A 25,147-nucleotide genomic window follows, 5' to 3' on the forward strand; every position below is an offset into this window, starting at 1 on the left:
TAATTTTTTTTTATGGCCACTTTATAGAAAAATCTGAATTTTTGATAAAAAAGCTGAAATTCAAGAGATAAAAGTGAAAAAAGCGGAAATCAGCTAAAAAGCGGAAAAATCTCATCCCTGTAAATGAGAATAAAAAAATCACATTTTTTCAACTCGGATGGGCGAGAAAGGTATCTTTTGAATATAATTCTGAAGAAAAGATAAAATCTTTCGAAAATTTCTGTAGAAAATTATTAATTTTTTACTTCCCAAAAGAAAAATCTTTCTGCAAGAACTCGGTAACATTCTGCGACAATGTCGCCCTGATTCTGCCACGGGGCTTTAGAGTAATATAAACTATCTCTGCACACAATTCTAAAGTATCTGTAAATGACAGAATGATTATTCCAAAAGTGGTAAATCTAAACATTTTTAACTTTCCCCAACAAATATGGAAAACAGTATACATATACCATCTCAGGACTAGCACTGGGTGAAGTTAAGACTTCAACAGAGGAATGTATATTATCACTTAAACTATATTTCGATGAATTGCGGTGTTCGTTACACTAATATTTTTCAGTTGGCAAATGTGTAATTTCGAATTTTTGCGCTTTTTATTGATAAATTGAGACAAATTGCGAGTATAGACATCGATGTCAACAATGCATCGAGAAACATCGTGCGTATCTCAGTAAATCGCAATTTTCGATTCTTTGAAAAATTTACAATCCAAACATTGGATCATGATGATTACATAATGTCGATATTTTCCGATGTATCACTCAGTCCTACTCAGGACCATTGGGACAAACTTTAAGAGAAGGTGGGAGACGTCACAAGGATTCAGATTTACACTGCAACCCACAGTTGGAAACGTCTCCGTTTGCAGCGAGGCAGTGTTGTTCACAAGAGCATTGGAGGAAACAGACCTACATTGCCTTATTCATTGGAGTTACCCCCCACAGAGGAGCAATCAACCAATCTGCGCACACAATCCAAAACTATCTGGAAGCTCCACCCCACTGCAATCTTTTTCATTTTAAGGATACTTTTTTTATATTACAATAAATACTAAAAAAGTATCTGCAAAATTGGAGAATCACCACTAATGCATCTATCTGCGTATGGCGTGCGTCCATATTATCTAACTATGCATGCAGCGCTTTACTAACCCCGAGTAGGCAGATATGCGCATGATGTATGATAGAGGGAAATATGTTTCAAAGAAAGTGTTAAATGATAAAAAGAGAAGGTGGCGAGTGAGTGGCAAATGATGGTAATTTTTTTGGTGTCCATTTTTCCTTCCACTTGGCGAGTTCATGTATTTAATAAAATTTAGTTAAAATAAATGCTTTTATGCACATTATGTGAATGTTTTCCCAAGAACTAAGAAAAGGTGAGCATGGGGTGTTAAATGATAAAAAGAGAAGGTGGCGAGTGAGTGTCAAATGGTAATTTTTTTGATGGCCACTTTATCTTCCACTTGGTGAGTTCATGTATTTAATAAAATTTAGTTAAAATTAATGCTTTTATGCACATTATGTGAATGTTTTTTCAAGAACTAAGAAAAGGTGAGCATGGGGTGTTAAATGATAAAAAGAGAAGGTGGCGAGTGAGTGTCAAATGAGGGTAATTTTTTTGGTGTCCACTTTATCTTCCACTAGGTGAGTTCATGTATTTAACAAAATTTAGTTAAAATAAATGTCTTTATGCACATTATGTGAATGTTTTCCCAAGAACTAAGAAAAGGTGAGTATGGGGTGTTAAATGATAAAAAGAGAAGATGGCGAGTGAGTGGCAAATGATGGTAATTTTTTTTTATGGCCACTTTATCTTCCACTTGTGAGTTAATGTATTTAATAAAATTTAGTTAAAATTAATGATTTTATGCACATTATGTGAATGTTTTCCCAAGAACTAAGAAAAGATGAGTATGGGGTGTTAAATGATAAAAGAGAAGGTGGCGAGTGAGTGGCAAATGATGGTAATTTTTTCGGTAGCCACTCTATTCTCCACTTGGTGAGTGGCTACTGTAAATCACGCCCTTAACAAGAAGCATTGAAAGATCACAGTTTTAACTAATTACATTAATATTTTTTTCAGACCCATAGATAATAAGTAGTTTAATATTTAAATTGATAATATCTAATCAATTATTTAAGTTAAATAAATAGGTATTACATTAAATTCATATGTCGGTAGGAATTTTCATTAAAATAGCAATAGAATTAAAAGTGAACAATATCAAAAATACTAAAAAAGTTTTTTTCAAAAACAATGTTCTTAAATAAACTTTTGCTAAAAATTTTTTTTTTTGGCTTGCAAAATTGGTAGTTACCTAAAAAAGGCTGGGAACCGATCATTTATATAAATCAAAACAGCATCTTAATGAATATTGATTTGGCATAAAATGAGGAGCGACATATGATAGGGGAGATTTTCATGATGTGAACAGTGTCGGAATAATTGCCAAGTCTTGACACTTTCCCACCCACGACAAACTAAAGCATGTTTCTTTTTTTTCTACATGTTTCTTTTTTTTTTTTAAAAAAAGAAACATGTAGAAACAAGGATTTAAAAAATTAAAAAAAAGGGAAAAAGATTGCAAGTTTAAAATCTTTTATGCACCTTGGTGGTTGTAGTTGGCAGATCATGCAATGGAAATATACCCACATGATAGTTTTAGGGTTGGCAAGTTTTTGACAATTGATCCGGATGTATCCATGGTTTTATCCGCATTGTCAAAATATTGACAGTTTTAGACAAAAATCCAAAATTTTGATGTAAGGATTATAATTATCTATTATAGTAAAAAAGTATTTACATATCATTCATATAAAATTGCAAGAGATGAGAATCAATTGTATTCATGAATTACTTTGACATTAAACTCTATTTTAGCTTCGACAATTAATGTCAAGAACTCTAAATTTTGGTGCAAAAAATATTATACAATAATAAATGAAAATATGTAAAACTGCAATTTAACAGGGAGATTTCCGTATCGTGATCTGTGGCAGAATTATTGCCAAGTCTTGGAAACTTCTGGGCAGTGGCCAGTGAGAAACTAAAAAAAACATCACAGAAAGGGACCAACTCGAAAGGTATAATTTGTAGCCACCTCTAGGCAAACATCTATGTGTTTTTGTTTTAAAAAATTTGCAAGTTACTATTTGGCATCTTGGCGATTGTAATTGATCACAATACGGAAATATCCCTAATTTAATCCCCCCCAATACGTTAATTTTAAATAATTGAAAATAAAAATACAAAAACATTCGGCTTAATCATCTTATTCATTAAATCATCTCAACAATCATCTTATTCATTAAATGTTAAATAAACTTCATTTACTCTCATTTTAACTCCTCCTTTCTATGAAGCATGCAACTACAATTTGAAAAGAAAAAAAAAAAAAAACTTTTGAAGTCCTCTGCATTCAAAGTTTATTTGGCACCTTGGCGATCATATTTCACATACAGAAATATCCCCCCTCCCTAAAACTATTTCAGAGATCACCAGTTCAAATTAAACTTGCTTTTAAACATGAATAAAATTAAGGTTTTTTATTTCTAATTACGGTTTGTACGAAATTATAGAAATGGCGAAGATGGAGATAGTAAAAAGAAATTTCTCTTGAACACAACAATGCTTCATCATAAGAAAATATTTTGTTTCATAACAATATCTGGGATGCTTCCAAGATTTAACGTCATTGATTAATAAAACAACAAAAAGATCACTAGTAACCAATTGCATAACACATATGTCTTGACCTCACAAACAGAAAAAATACGATAAGCAAGCAAATAAAAATTTACCTTTTGTATTTGAGCTGGCGAAGGAGATGGTCTTGCCTTCGGCGATTGAACATATGAAAGCGACATGTTTTTACTCTTAGAAATTAGCGAAATCTCTCAGACGCTCCTGAAACAATTAAAAAATAACAGTTTTCAGCGTAAAATCAGCAATTCGATAATGAAAAAGAATTTAAGTTCAACAAATGTCAGTAGTTTCAGATGTATACTTTAACTTCTACCTCACTTGGTAGAATTAGACTACAAATAAAAATTAAGACTATCCATCCTCAACACACTTGCGCTAGAGCTCATAAAGGACATGCGTCATTGAGCGATTAAATTTCCAAGTGACTGGATCACGCTATTGGTCGAAAATGACATCACAACTTTCGGGAATGGAGAGGAAATGATTTTCATCATACTTCATTGGACTTATTTCATACTTGTAAATGTTTACGTAATATCACTCAGTTTTAAATTTTATTTTCATAACTTTGACTCTAATAGAAATTATCAAAAAATTGTGCGGATCACAAAGAAAACAAGAACCTGATGGCTGAAATTTATTTCATCTCCGAATTCGGGTATGTGATTTTTTTTCCATGCAGTGTGAATGGTATTTTTCTGACTGGTGAACAAAGTTATGGCTCCTCCGCCTTGAAATGCACAAATAGAGGCTTGGTAAGACGTAAACAAAAATATTTTAACGACTGTTTAGTTACGTTTTTCCGTCTACGATAATCACATGCTTTTTCTGTACCTCTTATCTTCAATTGGCGAACACACAATCACTTTTTATCTTTATAGCCATCGGTAATTATTCCATCAATATTTGCAGAGATAATTGGTTTAGTTCCTTCACTTCTTTGGGGATATTTTCGTATTGAAACCATGGCTGCACTCGGAGTTATTGCCAAGTCTTTAAAAACCCAAGTATATTATTAGAGTCTTTATTTTTTGAATAAATATAAGTTGTTTGAATTGGAAGTGGCGAAGTTTTTATTCTCAAAAATATTTATTATTTTTTTAATAGCCTAAAATGCTTAATAACAGAGTACTTCTTATTTTATTTTCTACTAGAATTTCTGTGAATTAAAATTAACTTTGAACTTGAGTCATCTCTAGATGCATATGTTTTAAGAAATATTTTTTAAGAATTAACTTTTATCATTTTTATCCTTAGGGGAGAGTGGCACACTTTGGGACATTTTTATTTTTGGCCTAGAATTTCAAATTATCTCTTAGTTTTTTTTAGATGCAGATAGATGTTTTTTTTAGATGCAGATGGATGTCAACGTCATCTAACTTTGGAATATATTTTGATTCTATTGATTAAGCAGGTAAGAATTTATTTTTGAAGCATGTTTACTTACTTTCATATAAAAGTTTAATTAGTAGTAGAAAGAAATTTTAATGTAATTATTTTTAATAAAGGGTATTATAATGAAGTATAAAGCTTTCCAGTTAGAAATTAGTAAATTTAATTATTCTAATGTTAAACCTAAAAGTATGATATTTTAAAATTTCATATTAGGTAAATAGTGCACCATGGGCCAGATGGAGGTGGCCTACATTGGGACACTAGATATACATAATTAATCCTTATTAAAAATAAATTTTTAACAAAGAGATATTGTTCAAGCAGAATATTTTTTCATTTATATAATCTGTGTTAATTAATAGTTATTATTTCTTATTTTAGGAACTTATTTTGACTTTACTAATGGCAAGAAGTAGAAGCCAAGAGTATAAAAATAATGCATCAGTTCTTGCTAACAATGTTGAAAAAGCTTCTGCAAACGTTTTATCAGGAGAAATGCCTTATTGAAAAGCTGCTGAATTCTACATTATTAATAAAACCACTCTGAACCGCCATATTATTTCCTTTAAGAAAAGAGAGCAGCCAAATTCTAACTTTAACTACATTTCAAATTTACAGGGTCGTCTATTGCTGCACCTCGAAAAGAAAATGACCGAGGTCAAAATAGGAGAAGATCAGCAATTTATGTAGACGCATCTCAAGAAAAGGCACTTGAAGATGCTATTAAGAATAAAAAGAACTCCCCGGAAAACAAAAACAATGTGTGTATAGAAAAGGCAAAAAAAGTGTTTAAACAGTTTCAGCTCTAAGATGAGGATTTAATGCTCTCAGAATAGGTGGGAAATACATCTGGAAGAAAACCAGTACCTAATGGCTGATCTGTGTAATGATAACAGTGATGATGATGCTTGCTGCTTAGATGAAATGAACAGTGCAAGAGACAACAAAACATTTAACGTTAAGGAAAAAAGTGGTGAAACAAGATAATATGCTGGAGATTTTGCTGGTCAAAGAACTGTTGTTGCTTTTGTAGATTTCGTTGAAAGAGTTGATGGAGATGAGTGTTAATCATTTTTGAGAAGAGTGAATCAATCTTCAACATTTATTTATGTATCCCGAAAAAAAAGACAAATCATAGATAGATTCAAATGACATTTTGATAAAACTTAAGAAGTGGAGTAAAGCACTAAACATTCTTTAGGTTTGGTATTTGATTCTGAACAATTGGATTTGCATATGAAAACCTGAAACTAACAAAATAAAGCTTTAGTTACAAAATTAGAAAATGTAAATTTATTTAGTTATACTATTTTTTGAAAATTTCTACTTTACATTTCACATCTGTTTGACTGTTCTAAGGTGTCCCACTAGGAGATGCACCTTGGGACAAATAACAAAGTAACTAAACATTTTTTAAAATGTTTTCTAAGACAGATACAAAATCAAAACCTAGTAAAAATGATTTCAAATGTTACAAGAATACCAGGTGAAATTTTGACAATAATTGATCAATATTAAAAATTTAAAAAAAGAGAGTAAAAAGTGTCCCAAGGTGAGCCACTCTCCCCTATATGTAATTTACGAGTCTTTTTTTAAAGCTTCTTTGTGGCGATGTATAAACCTAAATTCCTAAATAATAAAGAAATTTTATTTTTTTAATAGTAGTTCTTAAAATGTAGTGTTGTACTCTGATTTTTTCGTAATTTAGTTATGGTTATGTAAACAATGATTTTATAAACAATTATTTTTAATATTCACCTAGAGGAAACTTACGTATGTGTTGTAGTTGTTTTTAATTCCACCTTTTATTTTATAACCATCGTTGAACAGCCAACCCAATTTTATGAGTTTACGACTACTAATGCTCAACTCTGTAGTCTTGTAATTTTTAACCCAATCCAGAAGATAAGGGAACTCCTGGATCGAGTATTGGGAGAAATTTTGCCTTCGTGGAAGACTTTTCTATTGCCAATGCCAGCAAGCCTGCTTTTTGATACCAAGCAAATTTAAGGCAGAGGGAGCATTTCTTGTTTTTCGGTGGAGCCAAGAATACGACTTTATAGGGTGAACCCATTCATACATGCATTCATCAACAGATCGTAATTTTGACTTGAACTAGAAAAAAATCAATCTCCACTTTAGAATTCCCAGAAGTATTGATTTTCTTAAGGGAGCATGGAGGACTTTGTGACCTGACAGATTTAATGTGCACCAGTCACCATTTATTGCACAAGGAATCTTCGGCCGGCAGGGATCAAAGCCTTACCAACCAGGCTACACTTAAATATATATATAATGTCTATGTATTGTGTATTTATATATTTGATGTGTATGTTTTTCTTTCATGCAGATAATATCCATTTCAATATTATTGAAATACATTTTATTAAGGGACACAAAAGAAAGTTAAAATTTAATTTAGTGTCTAAATACTGAGATTTTAAAGATGATTAGCTCTTAATGCCAAGTTTCTCCGTGGATTATATTAGATCAATTTTATTGGCTGAACTATTCTATTCTATTGAACTATTCTATTGAACTTATCTATTTCTATACGAGGAAAATAAGAAGGAAGAAAACACAGCATATTTTAGATCTTATATTCAATTCAGCGAGAACTGTTTTTGTATGTAGTCCTTTATTAAGTTTATAAAACTTTTAAAAATTAAACAAATATATTACATTGACTGATAAGCTACATTTCTTAAAATTATTATTATTTTTTTTACTTGAGGTTAAGTTTTAAATTGGTTAATTGATCTTTTTAGCATAATATATCATTATACATTACTCTATAATGCCAATTTTGTCTTTTAAAGTGTTTTATCTTCTTAGATAACCATGTGTTTCATTAACCAACGATACATTCTTTTCTCAATTTTGTTTCAGTGTCAGTATTAGTTTATGCTGATTCTAGTCATTTTAAATTGAGTTCTGCATTCAATACAATCTGAACAAACTTGGATTTATTCAAGAGTTCAAAATACAAACTCTTGCGAATCATAAGCAAGATTGGCAAGAGTTCTTTTTTTTTTAAATTCTAGAATAATATAGTCAAAACTAGTTATAGACCAACATGAAAGCTCTGTTAACTTCACTGGTTCTATTTATTATGTTATCTTATAACGCATATTTATAATTTTTTTTTTCAGTTTCGTTATAAATCACTGTACTTAACAAAATTAGAATGCATTTTTTTTAAAGCAATTACTTAAAATGTCTATATTGTTTGATTGGTATAATTAGAATAATTCTTTATTTTCAGGGTATCAAGTATGCATTTGGTGTCGTTGGGATACCAATAGTAGAAGTTGCTACGGCTTTGCAAGAAGTTGGTATCAAATATATAGGGATGAGAAATGAGCAAGCTGTAAGTAGACTTGCATTATTTATATTATTAACAACTGCATTATTTTGCAGTGAATCTGCGCAGTCCATAATCTTGAAGTTCAAAAAGAATTATGAAATTGATCTCTATAGATATGTAAATTTTCCATAACAATTTTAGCAAATTTTTTATGGGACATCCATTAATAATAATACATTAATATTATACTTAGAATTAAGTTTTTTTGTTGTCTTGAAATGAGTGTTTTATCTGGCAAAAGTGAAACTCAATTGATATAAGAGTTGGTGTTTCTAAACCTTTAACTTTTTACCTTTAAAAACGACTCTTTGTTTGTCCGTCGGATGATTTTATTGTCATCATTATGTTTTGTTGGTAATGTGATGTGTTATGAAAGATTGCTTTAAAGATAGTAAAATACTAATGTTGATGAATTCTGACATGTTTCTAAATTTGTTATAGGCATCATATGCTGCTGGTGCTGTAGGGTATTTAACAAAGAGGTAAATTTTTAAAAATCATAACATATTTTAAATTTTTTTATTCTTGTATTCAAAATTTTGTGTTAATTCTTTTTTTAAATTTTATTTAAAATTTAATTATTACTATTTTTTATAAAATTTTATTAAATCTTTATTCATTGTAGTCTGGTTGGTAAAAATCTAAATTTGGGCTAAGTTCTACATTATTATTTTAACTGGACCCAAAAAAATTTTAAGTCAAAATAAATAATTGTCTTTCAATGTTGTTTATGTTTAAAAAAATGATTAAAATTCATAATGAAATCCTAATTAAGATATATGTTTCAAAATTTCACAACCGGAGGTTTCTTTATTAGGGTAAACCAACCAGTGAAGGAACACTACCCAGTGAAGGAACATTTCATATATGTTGACTAAAAATAAGAATTTGAAAGTTTTTCTTCAGATTGATTGGTAACAATAGCTTACTGCCAAACAATAGGAAGTCATCTAGCAATGTTTTGGATTACCTGGTCAAATAGACTTCTCTGGAAAAATTTTTGAATTTGTTATTATCTCTGCAACACCTTGTTTCTTTGAAAAAATTATAAGGTGAGTGTTTGTATTTATATGTTTGAAGTGGAATTAATTGCATGTAATAGTTTTATTTTTCTCACTGTGAAAAAGAGAATTCAAAATATAGTTATTGAAGTTACGTTTTATTTTTTTTAAGCATCATAGCATAATAAAGTACTGAGATAAGGGGGTGTTTATTCACTGGATCACCAAACGATGAAAAACCAGTGAAGGAACAAGTGTTCCTTTACTGGTTTTTTTTCTAAGTTAATGAAAATAAAAGATAAACTTTAATTTTCTTGTACCTTTAGTGATGTTCCGCATCAAAAGTATGTTAAAAATACGAAAAACAACTTCTAACCAGTGAGGGAACAGGCATGTTCCTTTACTGGGCATAGATTTCCCAGTGAATGAACAGTATGTGTTAATATGTTGACACTTTAATTTTCAATTCATGATTACAAAAAAAAGTTAACATTTTCCAAGTATTTATATGTTATAATTTCAAGAATAGGCTTGTTTTTAAATATTTGTATGGCTTAAAAATTCATAAAGAGCATTAAAAAATAACCAAAATTAAGTGTTCCTTTACTGGGCAATTTTGTGTTCCTTCACTGGTAAGAGCTGTTCCTTCACTGGGTCTTCTTACTACTTGTTATTTGAACCTCCAAAACTTCAAAACCATATTATGTAAGTTCTCTACAGTTTTTTTGCAGAGTTTGCAATTAGTAACAAATATGTTGACACTGTCATTTAACTGAAATTACGAATTTTGAAATTAATATGATTTTTTAAAAGGCAAGCGAAGCTTGAGTGTTCCTTCACTGGTTAGTTTACCCTATATCAATTATTGACTGTAACATAATTTAGTGTTTATTTTTCAAAAATTTCAGTTCATTTACAGAAAAGAAGAAAAAAAACTATTTCTAAATACTTTCTTTAATTATTTTAATTAAAATATTTCAGAGAAGAATTTAACTGTCTTTGAAATATTATTAGAGTGGCACCCATAGTTGTGATCTTTCTTTATCTTTTCCTTAAATGTTTCCATTTACTTCTTTTAAAATGATTAAAGAACACACGACTCGTATTAAAGAAAGATTATTGCCAGGATTGTTAAGTGACTGGTCCTGGAAGATGTATCGTTAAGAAATATTAATAATTAATTAGGTTAAGAAATATTAATATTTTGTGATATATCAAAATTTTTTTTAAAAATTAATTTATATTACTTTTAAAATTTCATTACCCAAATGAAATTTAACAGCTCTCACAATAATATGAGGGTTGCCACTCAGCTGAGAGAATAGGGAAAAACTTGGAAAATACAAGGGATTTAAATATCACCTAAAATAATAGGGGAAATGTAGGGAATTTTGAGTTTTTCTTTAAAAATTGGGAAAATGCAGGGAATTTTGATTTTTTTTTTGTTTGCAAACTGGGAAAATACAGAGAATTTTGTTTCTTATTTTCGTCTTTTAAAAAATGGTAACCACTCAAAGTGCAATCTATGGGGTATTTAAGGATGATATTTCTATTAAACTATTTCATTTACTACAGCGTTATTTGTTTTAAGTATGTTCAGCTGGGAGGGAATCATATAATGTTGAGGCAAATATTACAAAGAGTATAGTTGTCTCAATGGGGACCAAATATGATTATGAACAGAGCTTAGAATAGATATTTTGAATTCATTTTGTCGTGTGAATAATTTTATTTTGTGATACTATTATACTACATGTTGAGTGAAAAGTTTTATTCTGTTTGTGTGCATAAACAATATATTCTATATTCCATGTATTGAAGACCTGGACTTTGTGTTGTTGTCCCTGGACCAGGATTAATACATGCATTAGGCGGTATGGCAAATGCTCAAGTGAATGGATGGTATGTTGTTTTTTATTTAAAAATATTCTTTTCATTACTTAAGCAGTTTTGTTTTCTCTCTAAATAAAATGCACATCACTCTACTTAATTTAGCCAACTCTTCTTAGTGTAATCAAAATTTTCTTTTTTATCCTATGAAGATAGAAATTTTACAAGATGGAAATTGAATATTTTTTATTTGGGACAAAGCTTTTAATTTATTTTTCTTTGTGATAATTTTAGTATTATGGATACATGCAGGTTTTATTTCTATGATAGTAAATCCAAACCTTTAAGAATATATAGTTTGTCTACGGTAAGAACTCCCCCCGCCACAAAATCTGAAGCTGTCTGTTGCTATGGAAACAAAATTAGTGCATTTCAGGGAGGATACCATCTCTTCACTCTAGGACTAACACAATAGACCGAAGAAAAAGATTCCCTTTCTTTTGAAGTGGTTATACCTCTTTATCATAGTCACCGCCTCGGGTTCAGATGAATGGCATGGGGAGTTCTTACTTTAGACAAACTATTTCTGACCCAGTCTCTTTTTTCCCCCTATAAAAGTTGAATATAGACATCAGGTTTGAGTAAATGGATAGGAATTAAATAAGAGCAACAAAATACTCCCAAAACACATTTATTAGAGAAAACACCAAACTCTTATAGTTACAATTTTATAAAATTACTTTCTTAAAAGTGGTTGCTCAAATATTACATAAGCACCAAACAGGTTGAAGGGGTTCTTGATTTGCTTGTTTTTTCCAGCAAAGGGAGAGGTGAAGTAATAGCAAAGTCCACACAAAACCTTAAAAAAAATTTTTTTTTTTGAAAAGAAAATTTTTTTCCAAAATGAAGAAAAAAATTACAATACAAAGAGAAAGAAAGAGATCTTGAAGGTTTTCAGAAGTCAAGATCTTAGAACATGGGAGAAAACGACAAAAGATTCCTGAAGAATATTCTACTGGTAATTTTCTTAAAATGCAATTTTTTTGCGCAAAATTGCTTTAGTTTATTATATTAATAGTCAAAATCAAAACAAGAAACAAGGACTATTCCAAATCTCTTACTTAAGCATGTAAGGGGTTTGTTAATTGTTTGGTTTTGTTGACAGGGTGGGTAGAGAGTATTCAAAATTGCCAAAAATATGCATATGTGTTACTTGAATGCCTCCGAATTGTTTGCATTTTAATATTTGAAGTATTTTTTTCAGCAATTAAAACTTCATGACAAACTCTAGGTTTACCTGAACTTACTTTTTCCTTCTTTTAAATTTGTAATGAAGGAGAAAGAGAATTTGCTATGAAAATTTTCTTCCATGGTATGGCATCCTCTTACGAATAATTTAATCGAATACCGGCACAAATATTTGTTTTTGCCCCCCTCTTCTGAAAAAAAATTGGACTCCCCTATGTAGAATAGTTCGGGAGAATAAATTTTCCATTTTTGTGTAAAAAATTGGGAGAATCCTATATTTTAATCATCCTATTCGAGATAGTAAATATATACATTCCACTTTAACCTTTGTTCTTAGTTCCTTAAATACTCAAATGTAGAGGTCTACCAATTACTTATCTCTTTTCTTTTTTTAGGCCTATGATTGTGCTAGGAGGCTCTACAGATCGAGATCATGAAGGACTTGGTGGTTTCCAAGAGTTTCCTCAGGTCTAGCAAATTTATTTTATTTTATAACCGTTGTTGAACAGCCGACTCGATTTTGGTGAAAATCAAGTACTGGGAGATATTTGAAGAACTAACCCGTATTTGCATTACACAAAAACCTTCCACAGTTTAGCCTGGCGGCAAGGGGACTCTAACCTATGATCCATTTACCGCTGAAGATATTTTAGTCATCACTGTGGTCAGTGCAAGCCAGGTACGGAATTTGAATCTACCAGTCATGACTGGGATTTGAACCCGGTTCACCTCATTGAAAGGCAAATGTTCTACCTCCTGAGCCATCACAGCTTCTAGCACATTAATTGTCTTAACCAGTATCTTTTTATTAAAGTGGGCATAGAGAGCTAAAGAAGAGCTTAGTAGCCCTATAAAATAGAAACCCCATAAAGTAATCTAAAATAAACTATCATTTAAAATTTTATCTTTGTATCCCGTAGGAAACGGTAAATCCATATTTTTGTGTTGATCTCTTAATATAATTTTTATCTTTTCACAAATTATGTCTAAATTTTCACAAAATAGGTACTTCTCAAAATACCCTAGACAGACCCCTGAACTAGCTTTTTAATTGTCTGTGATGTGATATTTTATTTGAACTGGCTTTTTTAAGTGATTGTTATGTGACATTTTTGTTAATCTGGCTCTTTAAGTGAGTTAAGGGACATCAGTTTAAATGTTTTTTTTTTATGTGACATGGTAAAATTAATTGATAGAGTGTTCAGTAATGAATTCCAATAAGCCCAATGTGCACCCTAAAACTATCTTTCACTAAAATGTCAAGTAACTTTTTAGTTTAATTGTCTTTTTAAGTTACATCAGTTTAACTGGCTATTTAATTGTCTTGGTAGAGTAAATTTACGTACTGCTCTGTGATTAATCACCTTAATGTATATTTTTTGAAGGGTTTCAAATGAAAAAAAACTTTTGGCGTTTCAATTTAATATTTGACAGAGACAGAATAAAAAAGTTTCAAAAATCTGTGCAATTTTTATTTAAATCTGTAAGAGCAAAGAGGAAATTAGGATAATGTAAAATCAGTTTGTTTGAAGATAAATTCTAAATGCAGTTTGTAACAAAAGGCAAGCACATTCCAGTCACACTAGACAAATAAACTGAATTTTGATGATTTTAATATCTCCTTTTTTCTTTTTTCTTCTTCTTTTTTTGGTCTCAAGTATAATTGATTTCTTTTTTCTGCACTTCATTTTTTTACTGTCTTAAATATTAATTTGTGACTCTTAATTGGCATAGTTTTTTCAACACCATTTTGTGCAAGGATTCAAAAAATGTATTTCTTGGAATGTATATTGCCCAACTTTCCTGGGACAGGTAAAAATTCTGATCAGATCAAGCATGTATTTTTTTACCCTTATATGACCAGCCAGGCATGGAAATATTAAATTGGAAATTCTGTAAGATACCAATTAAGCTCCTACACATTTTAGCAAGAATTGCAGAGTTAGAAAAGCTCTGAAAATTATGCCTAACTGCTCAAATCAACATTTCAGCTATTTTCTTCTGTTGATTTAAATGCATTTTTGTTAATAAGGGGGGAAAAAACTTAAGAATGAAAAAATAACCAAAAGATCTAAAAACTATGTAAAATTTCAATGTTCATGAACTTTTTGACTTTCTTAAAAATACTTAATAAATTAATATATTTCAGAAATTCATTACTTTTCAAATTTAAATAAAAAGGGACTATTTAAAAGTTTAGGTCACTATTGAGGGATCAGATTTAGGTTAGGTTATAGCATAAGAAAAAGCAAATTGCCAATTTCAACGAACATTTGGGAAGAAAAAAAATCATTCAGCATTTATTTGGTAAAATAACCTGTTGGACTTATTTGCTTATAAACTTATTTATACTTTCTCTTTATTTGAATCTTGTTTTTCTATATCTTTCACTGTTGCAACTATTTCACCTTTATTTCCTCACAAGTTAAAACTTTTACCTTTTTTTAATTTAAAATAGATATTTTGGGTCTCATTCTATTTATTTTTAAATATTAAGAAATATGTTTGTAATACTAATTTTTTGTTCCTCTGATTCCATGACTTTAATGATAATTATAGAGACTAATGTTTTATTCGTTTTAAACATAGTTCATTTGTTTTATACATGGGTTGGAGTCCCTTTGCCGTCAGGCTAACCATGGGAGTTTTGTGTGAATTTCCTCTCCATGTTATGCAAATGTAGGTTAGTTCCATCAAAAAGTCCTGCAAAAGTCCTTTCTCCCAATACTTGATCCAGGAGTTCCCCTTTTTCTGCATTGGTTTTAAAATGACAAGGTTATGGAGTTGAACACTGGTAGACATAAGCTCAAAACCAGAATTCAACAATGGTTATAACATAAAAAAAGTAAGCTGTATACTTAAAAATGATGTGAATATAAAAAATTGTGATAAGCACATATTTAAACCTTTCTAAAAAATTATCGAAAAATTGCCTTGAACTAATAATATTTTTCCTTGAAAAGTCCTTTTTTTTTGTATGAACCGTATAATTTCTAAAAACAATGTGTAGAAGGTAACCAAAAACGTTATTTAAATATGCAAAAATAAAATTCCATTTTTAACAAACATATTTTTTTCTCAAAATGAAATGAAACAATTACTTTACATTCTTATTGAGAAATTATTGTAGAGTTTGATTCAGAAATGCTCAATATCTTTTTTTTTCTCATAAAAGAATTTTTTGGAGTGCATTCATGCTCAAAAAAAAGAAGCTAATGTTTTAAGCAGGTTCAAAAACTTAATGTAAACATGAATAAACCATAAAAGTTTAATTGTTAAGTTTTGTAGAGATTAACAATTTAAGTTTATCCAAACTAATTTTTTCTTCATTTTTAGGTGGAGGCGTGCCGATTATACAGTAAATATTCTTGTCGACCTGCAGATGTATCTCTCATTCCATTTCATATTGAAAAAGTATGTTTATCTGAATACTCATATTTTATTGTTATTATTAACTGATTCACTTGGGAGGACAATAAATTACCCTTTTCCGAATACTACCTTCAAAATTAATAAATAGTTGCTTCATAATCATATATTTATATAAATTTTTATTTATTGCATCCAATATCTTTCAGGCTGTAAGAGAGAGTATCTATGGTCGGCCAGGTGCTTGCTACATTGATATAACTGGTGATATCATATCTCAAGAAGCTGTCTCAGATGAAATAGAGTATCCTCTACCTTGTCCCGATCCACCTATTTCCTTGGCGTCTCCCTCCAGTATACGAGACATGGCCAATATACTGAAATCAACAAAACGACCCCTTGTTGTTATAGGGAAAGGTAAATATGTCTTCTGTGTCAGTTTCAATTTATACCACCCTCTCCACAATCATATGACTGAGTTATTAGTCCATAACCTTGATCTCCCACGGGCCAAAGAGTACAGGGAAGACCTGGAATTGTAAGGGACTTTTACTTTACTCTAAAAAGCAGGAAATAGTCAGGGAAGGTCAAATTTTTACAAAAATCCTGGAAAATTCCTATATCATACCTGGAAAATAACCAGTCTTAGATTTTATTTTATTTTATGACCGCCGTTGAACAGTCGACCCAATTTTTGGGTTTACGACTACTAATGTTCAACGCCGTAGCCTTGTAATTTTGAACCAATCCAGAAGACAAGGAAACTCCTGGATCGGTACACCCAGAGGTATTGAACCAGTCTTAGATTGTCAAAAACAGTAATTCCGTAACAGTATGTCAATAACAGTAATTGTAACCACTTTTTAGTGAAACTTTTCCATGTTTCCAGAGATGCCAACTTGCTCCGGACAGCAAATATATATTTCAAAGTGGTAGTTTATCAATTGTGATTCTTGGCTTAATAAATTCAATTTAGTAGATTTTTATCTACCACTATTTCTAAATAATTTGTAGGCTCATATAATTCAACACTTTTTAATACGTATTTCAAGCAAAACCTTTTAAAAAGCAAGCAAAAATAGTCAAATATTTGCAAAATTTATTTTGTAGTTATTTACCAGTTTTTTAATTATTTTGGCGTGTCCGGAGCAGTTGGCATCTCTGCGTTTCGATTCTCATTCTGTTACATGTTTTTGATGTTCTCTAATATAATTCTCATTCTGTTATTTTTTTTTTAATTCTCATTCTGTTATGTTTTTCCTCTCAAAATCTTACAAAACAAAAAAAAAAAAATCAAAAGTTTCAGATGAAAAATAGCTATATTTTCCTTTGATAACTATATATTCTTTTTCAGGTGCATCTTATAGTCGAGCTGAAAGTCAAATTCAAGAGCTTGTTGAGAATCATAGACTTCCATTCTTACCATCACCTATGGGAAAGGGGGTTGTCCCAGACAGCAGCCCCCTCTGCATGTCTCCTGCTAGATCAAAGTAAATACATAGTTTCACTTTTTTTTTCTGGCTGGGTACCTGTAATTGTCCTTTTCAATTCTAATTTGGATTTCCTGTAAGCATACTTTTTAAATCAACAAATTTAAATCTCCTGTTTTTAACAAAGACTCATGTATTTTACGACTATCTCCTGTTTACCCGTATATTCTCAAATTTCTCTGTATTTATTGAAGAAAAGAAAAAAATAATAATTGCGATAAAATAACTGCTGATGACAGAAGTACTTCTTTTATCCCTCAACAGATGGTGTTATTGCCAGTACTGATGTTGAGTGTTAATAGTTTAAATAATTATAAATAATGGTTTTGAAAAAAATGGTTATAAATATAAATAATGGTTTTTATTAATCTTTTTCAGATTAGGATTTATATACCTTTTTTTTTACTTTGCTAAATGTTAGTGCTTATATTTCCAATTTTGAATTTCTTTTTTTTTTTTCTTTTGACTTACATGATTATGCATGATGTATCAAAACTTTATGGGTAGCATAAATAATACCGCTAGTAAAATCTCTGTTACTTTATTTCTCCTATATTGGCATCTATGCTCCTGTAATCACCCTTTTAATTTATTAATAGTAGTTAAAAAGTTTTTCTTTTCTCTCCAAAACTGCTCTTTATCAATACTTATGTGTAGACTTATTTTATTAGTTTCCCTTTTATTTTCACAGTATTGCATAAAGCAGCAGTTTCCAATTCTTTTTGTCTATGGAACCCTAATTGATTGACTTTTTATTTAGCATAACCTTAATTTTATGAATCAAGTTCACTAGCAAATGTGAATATATTAACCAAAGTGAGACTACTAATAATTCTCGAAACATTCAACAAAAAGAATTTAAAAAAATTGTTTTTCTCATATTATCAAAAATAGTTTTAAAACTTGGCTTTATGCCAGGCAGTTAAGCTTGCTCATTGGAGAGACAAGTTCAATTTATGTACTGTATTTATTACTTTATGATGTCATACTATATTTTGAGTTGGAACATATGAAGTTTTTGAATTACAATTGCAATAACTAATGTAAGGATGCATAACCTGCGGCCCACACTAGCTTCTGAACACATTAAAAAATTTCTTTCAATGTGGTTTTGGTTTAAAGCATTATAAATTTTCTTTAATTAAAATATTTAATTCAAATTTATATTGCTCTATAAAATGCATCAAGTGGTCAAAAGTTTAGACTCACTTGTATTTATTTCAAAAATAGTTAAATGTTTCTGACTTAAACGTACAATTTATCAAATATAATCATAAACAAACATCTCAAAACTCTGTTTTCTTTTAAAACTGTTCATTATTTTTTCATTTTGTATCTATTCTGTAGTTGATAACGGAATGAACAAAAGTGCATGTAAGTGCCTATTCTTAAACAAGTGTAATTTATTTAAAATTTTTTATTAATTCTTATTTTATAAACAATTTACTTTTCATCATCTTTTATGGGGTTAATTATAAGTTATGTTCATGTGCATGACAAATTTTAAATATTGATATAATAGCCATAATTAGCCAGAATAACTGGTATCTATTAAAAACAAAAAAATTTTTTTTTATACAATTTATTACAGAAATATGGGTCGAAATCAAGAAATAAGTGTGGAAACACGTGCAGTTATTATTGCACTTCATGCAGAAGGCCATTCAAGTAGACAGATTGCCTCTAAAACTAATGTTTCTCAAACCACTGTTGTCAGAACTTTGCAAAGGAAGAAAGAAACTGGCCAAAATAAGAGCCGCCAGCGATCAGGGAGACCTAGAATAACGTCCAAACGTGAGGATAAGGTTATCCACATTCAAAGCAAGCGGCAGCGAACTCGAACAGCACCAGAAATCCGTGAGGAATTGAATGCTACTTGGCAGAAAATTGTGCCAGTATCTACTGTACAACGTCAACTTCGTGACTATGGTTTAAAAGGTTGTGTAGCTGTAAGAAAACCTCTTTTGAAAAAACAAAATAAAGTAAAACGACTGCAATGGGCTAAAAAACATGTTACCTGGTCTTTAGAACAGTGGTCAAAGATTTTGTTTACGGACAAATCAAAATTTGAGTCGTTTGGAAGCAAACGAAGGCAGTATGTTCGTCGTTTAGTTGGTGAACGTATGACAAGTCACTGTTTACTACCAACTGTGAAGCATGGTGAAGGTTCAGTCACGATTTGGGAATGTTTTGCCGGTGATAAAGTTGGAGATCTTGCAAGAATAGAGGGTATTATGGATAAAAAATATTATCACAGAATATTGCAGCATTACGCTTTTCCATGTGGACAGAGAATCGTTGGTCAAGGATTTGTTTTTCAGCAAGATAACGATCCCAAACATTAATCGAAATTGTGTGGAAACTACATTGCATCAAAAGAAAAGAAAAAAGTGCGGAAATACATGAATTGGCCCACTCAATCCGCTTATGTTAATCCTATTGAGCTATTGTGGGATGAACTCGATAGAAATGTTACAAAAATGAGATGTACCAATCAAAACAAGCTTCGGGAACCTTTACTTAGTTGCTGGAACCAGACATCAGCTAGAACATTACAGAAACTAATAGAAATAATGCCAAAAATATGTGCTGCTGTGATAAAGGCTAAAGGAGGATATTTCGAAGAATCCAAGATTTGACGAAATTCATAAGTTATGCATAAAATTATAGTTCTTACCATATAAGCGTACCTACATTTCTCAAAATAAAGTTAATTTAATGTAATTTTCAGTTTAAATGAAGTCAGTTTTAATTGTTATTTGTCTATTTTTAAAAATTCAAGAGTGAGTCTAAACTTTTGACCGNCAATAAGTTTCATTTATTGCGCCTAAGCTGCAAGTAAACAGAACTCATTAGATAAGTTCAAAATGAAGAATAAAACAAAGAAAAATTAAAGACATATTAAAGGGGGGGAAATAATAAGTAAAAAAATAACAAACAACAGTTTAAAAAAAAAAGGCTGAAATTTTATTTAAAAAACCGGGAGGGAAAAAAACTGAAATGTCTTTAATTTTTCTTTGTTTTATTCTTCATTTTGAACTTATATATATATATACGAATATTCCATTAAGTTTATTGAAAAAATATATAGTGCTTTGAACACTAATTTTTATACAAAAATTATCATATTTGCCGCTAACATGACTAAATATGCATGTGGCTCTTCATTAACGTACCTGCTGTAAGAGAAGTCCTTCTCTCAAAAAGTTGTGCAAACCTAAACTAATGTATATTACTTATTCCTATTATCATTCCATTTTATTGCATATATAAATCAATATTTTAATGATGTTTAAAGATTTCATTGTGATTAGAAGTGATTATAAAAATTATAATGACTTTTACTACTCTCAAACATTGACTAATTTGCATAATAATGGCAAGTTAACAATTTATATAACATTACATGTTCAAATTAATTATTTTTTTTGAACTTATTTCTTAAATTATTTCGGATATTGTACTTATTACTTGGATTATTTGGATATTGTACTTATTACTTGGATTATTCGGATATTGTACTTATTACTTAATACTTGGAAGTACACTTTACTATTTTTGAACTAGTAAATAGCATGTTTCATAAAATAAAAACTTATAAATAATAATCATTTAAGAATTTAAAAGAACTATGAAATTTTCTCTGAATGCAAGTTCCCACAAGACAACTTTGCTTAAATTATGTAAATTTTTGAACGCTCAAAAAACATTTAAAAGAGAAATATATTATTTGAATTTTTCAGTTTATCACAAATTTTAAAAACAGCTCACTTACATAATTGACTTCACACATGTAAATCTTTTATTTCCTGATTAGTCTATAATACAAATGTTTTTGACGTATCATACTGAATTTGTTTTAAATGACTGAGGAAGTTCTTATGCCTAGCTATTGGTCATTTCTTTCTTCGAGGCAATGATTTTACATGATGTCAAAAAATTATATCTAAAATCTAATCTATAAATAGAACTTTAAATATTCAATCTTATTACAAATGCACAACTTTATAAAAAAAAGTTCTCCTGCCTTAAGTGGTATAATATTACATGGTGTGTAAATTTTAAAAAGTACTTAAAGATTATTTTAAGATTTCCGTTTTTTAAAAGCCCTTTTTTCATTGGGTGCTTTTAAAATGATTAATTTTCCCTTTTAGAAAATGAGATTTTTTTCTTTATCATGTCGATTTTCACTACGTATTATGCAAAAGTATGCTTTTCATATTGTTCTATTCAACATTTTCACAATTCCTTCAACCACAATCTATTTCGGCATACCGTCTGTCCATAGGGTATGAAAGCGCCAATCATTTTACATGTTTGATGAAATACTTGTGAGTCCACATGTGCGTCTACTGAGCTGGATTCAGTAAGATTATTGCTCTCTTATATGCTACTCTGCTGCCTTTTGCAAGGTATTCTCAATTCAAAGCTTCATTTTCCACTCTCTGATATCAAACTGAAAAATCTTTCAATCATTTTTTAATGACTAATATAATCAAGAAAAGAGTTGTTTGTCAGAAACTGGTTATTTTATCATGATCATGTAAAGTCTTTGGAAATTATTTTGCATTTTGTTAATGTATATAGGGCTTAAAGATACTTTTTGAATGCTTGAAAGGTGCTTATTTTTTGTTGGAAGATTTGGTTACGCACCCTGGGTTAATATCATTTTTGTCTTTTTAGTTGTTCGCAATGCATAATCTTTATTTATTTGCAGAGCCTTGTCTGAAGCTGAAGTAATTTTGCTTTTGGGAGCAAGGCTAAACTGGATTCTTCATTTTGGAAAACCACCCCGATTCAACAAGAATGTTAAAATATTGCAGGTAAGGAAGTATTTAATTCAGGCTTTGTGGAATTTTTTTTTCTCTTTTAATGGATGTTTTTTCATCCTAATGAACTTTGTCCATTCAGGTAGATGTCCACATGGAAGAACTTCACAATAGCGTGCAGTCATCTGTTGCTGTTTGTGGTGATATTGGATCGATCGTTCAACAGGTAAAAATTATAGTACCTATACCGTTTTATAGTACAGATACAAAGCATTATAGTATGCAGTTATATAGTTTACAGTTTTATTGTTCAGGTACAAAGTATTATGGTATACAGTTTTAATTAGATTCTACTTTTTGTGCTGTTGCAGTAGAATGGTGGGTGAATTTTACCAAAATCACGATTACAGTAAAAATATGCTATTTTATGCACTATAAGACTCAGAAACATGAAATTACGAAGATGTGAAAAAACATGTGCAAGGAGTTTCATGGAATTAAACAAAAATTATGATTTGATAGTTTGTTAAAGAATTATTATCTAAACTTGTAGTAAAACAAAGATCTGTTTGTCCATATACTGTCGGCTGAAATACAACTTTAGAGATGAAACTTGTAGTGCTGATAGAAACATTTTATATTATAGTTTTAACATGATTTTTTTCCCTTCGAAATCGCCATTTGCTCTGAAGGTTTTGCAAATTTAATTTAAGTGCTTTGTCATTATTATTTTTCAGCTCTTTTGCTTTAAGTATTGACTCTTTATCCATCGTTACCGAAAATATATTTTTCCCACATGGAGATCCTATTTCTTTATTTTATAAGCTAACATTAGAGTAGATGTCCATCAAAATTAGCATGAGAGCGATTACATATTGCCAAATATAAATCTTATTGTTCTTTGTGACATTTTTGAAAATGAAAAAATAAAAACTTAATAAATTGCAATGAAAATCCTTTACTATTTGAGTTTTCATATGCCTTATTTATTATCTCATTTATTCTTTTTTATTGAATCTCACAATTTGTATTCCTTTCATTCTTTTTTCTTCTATATTTATATAAAAGGAAAAAAACTTAAAGAATTGTCCAATTTCAGTTGAATGATGAACTTAAAAAAGATAACTGGGTATTTTCATCTAAAGACTGGCTGAATAACTTAGAGGAGAAGAAGCAGAAAAATATCACAACAATAAAAGTAAATAATTTTCTGTTGTAGTTATTAATACATTATAATTAATACAGGGTGCATAGCGTTTGTAAAAAATGTTCAAAGGTGCTTATTTTTGATTTTCGTTTTTTTAAAAGCCCTTAAAGATGTTTTTTTCATTGGGTGTTTTTAAAAAGTGCTTCATTTTCCCTTTTCTCAAAATGAGATTTTTCCTTTACCATGTTGATTTTCGCTATGAATTATGCACAAAAAAAAACTATTCACATTGTTTTATTTAACGTTTTCACAATTAATTCATACTCAATCTATTTTGGTGTATTGTCAGTCCGTAGAGTATGAAGATGATATTCGTTTTACATTATTCAAAATTTCATAATTTTTGACAATTGTCAAAAACAATGCCAAAAGTTTTTTTTTTGACATGACGGTTAAAAAAGATAAAACCGTCAATTGCAAAAAACTTTCCAACCCTGCTTAATTATGGTATTTTTTTAAAGTGCTTAAAAATATTTGTTAAGTGCTGAAAAGGTGCTTATTTTTTGTTGAATAATTTGGCTACGCACCCTGTAATATATAACTTGTGGAGTGAATTGCAATGAAAAAAAATAGTATGAACACTATCTGGTCAAAAGTGTCCAGACACCCAGTGGTTTGGACTGAGGCGCACACATTAATACGATGTTGGTCCCCCTTTTGCAGCCTGCACACGTCTGAGATGACTTTTTACCAGTTTTTGATAGGCAGGGATCTGTCCAGACATTTTGTGAAGGGTCCTGTTTTTGTGAAATTGTGAAAAAACTACTCATAATTTGTGAATATAAAATTAGCGTTAAGCCACATTCTTTCAACCAGGGTCCTGTTATTGCAAAAATTGCTAAAAACATTTTCGAGAAGTTTTTAAGTTGTAAATAGATACAAGAATATGCTCAACAATTTCTGCTACTAAATTAGAGATGCAACCTACAAATATTTGGTATTTAGCCTATACTGCTCAACGCAGTATAGGCTAAATAATGGAAACAAAATCACTTACATTTTTAATAATTTCAATTGACATATTTTAAATAACACAACTTAGTTATGAATCACTTTTAATGTGTTACGCATTCAGTAAATTTAAACAATTCTTAAATTCATAATGTTTTATTTAAAAATTGCCAGAAATTAATTTTTATTTACATAATATTCTATTAATTAATTTTATGAATAAATATAAATTGATCAATTATTAATTTGCAAAAAAAAAAATTATCATTTGATATCAATAAGAATGATGTAAAAGTAGAAATATATTCTTAGAATACTACATTTGGAATTTAAACTTAGGGAAAGCTCGGAAACTCCATAACTGCCGATTCGAACTGCCTTTCTTTTTTTTTTTCTATTTCCCCTGAGAAGGGTTTATTCGATTAATAAAACAATAATGAAGATAAATAAATTTGTGAAGGGTCCGATTGAAAGATAAATTATTTTGTGAAGGGTTCGTTTTCATGAAAAGATATTTTGGTCCGTTAACGGACCCAAATTTCTTCTAAACAGACCCTTGATGAAAATTGAATTCCATCACAGCTGAAGTGAGTGCTTGTAGTGAGGATGGTCGATTTGGCTGTTTACGCAAACTGTGCTCTAATTCGTCTCAAAGGTGTTCTATGGGATTTAGATCGGGGCTCTGAGAAGGTCATTCCAGTTTTTGAACACTCATTTCGTCAAACCACGTCTGTGCATGTCTCGATGTGTGAATGGAGCAGTTATCCTGCTGGAAGAGAACAAATGGGCCTTCCCCGAAATATTGCCCTAGA

The 25,147-nt window shown here is 30.0% G+C and overlaps 2 protein-coding genes across 4 annotated transcripts in view; one reads left to right on the forward strand and one right to left on the reverse strand.

Annotated features, from left to right (window-relative positions):
* The window catches only part of LOC107455169 (protein SSXT), a 29,884-nt gene extending 25,754 nt beyond the window's left edge, over positions 1–4,130 (reverse strand). The window contains exons 1-2 of one of the 3 annotated variants that reach the window (XM_071183011.1): positions 4,010–4,026; positions 3,804–3,909 (exon numbers count right to left, since the gene is read on the reverse strand). In XM_071183011.1, coding sequence (XP_071039112.1) covers positions 3,804–3,869 — 66 coding nt within the window. In that variant the 5' untranslated portion in view covers positions 3,870–3,909; positions 4,010–4,026. Of the gene's footprint in view, positions 1–3,803 lie in introns of all 3 variants that reach the window. The other 2 variants (XM_043039770.2, XM_043039771.2) reach the window with 2 other exon arrangements.
* Positions 4,131–4,438: 308 nt separating this feature from the next.
* Positions 4,439–25,147, forward strand: part of LOC107455176 (2-hydroxyacyl-CoA lyase) — a gene marked incomplete in the record, with an annotated part of 37,837 nt that continues 17,128 nt past the window's right edge. Inside the window, 11 exon segments of the mRNA XM_043039772.2 lie at positions 4,439–4,715; positions 8,369–8,473; positions 8,912–8,952; positions 11,293–11,373; positions 12,945–13,017; positions 15,886–15,963; positions 16,128–16,335; positions 17,273–17,408; positions 22,126–22,231; positions 22,320–22,403; positions 23,277–23,375. Of these exon segments, the coding sequence (XP_042895706.2) occupies positions 4,674–4,715; positions 8,369–8,473; positions 8,912–8,952; positions 11,293–11,373; positions 12,945–13,017; positions 15,886–15,963; positions 16,128–16,335; positions 17,273–17,408; positions 22,126–22,231; positions 22,320–22,403; positions 23,277–23,375 (1,053 nt within the window).

Source organism: Parasteatoda tepidariorum, chromosome 7 (genome assembly GCF_043381705.1).
Source record: "Parasteatoda tepidariorum isolate YZ-2023 chromosome 7, CAS_Ptep_4.0, whole genome shotgun sequence".
Taxonomy (NCBI): domain Eukaryota; kingdom Metazoa; phylum Arthropoda; class Arachnida; order Araneae; family Theridiidae; genus Parasteatoda; species Parasteatoda tepidariorum.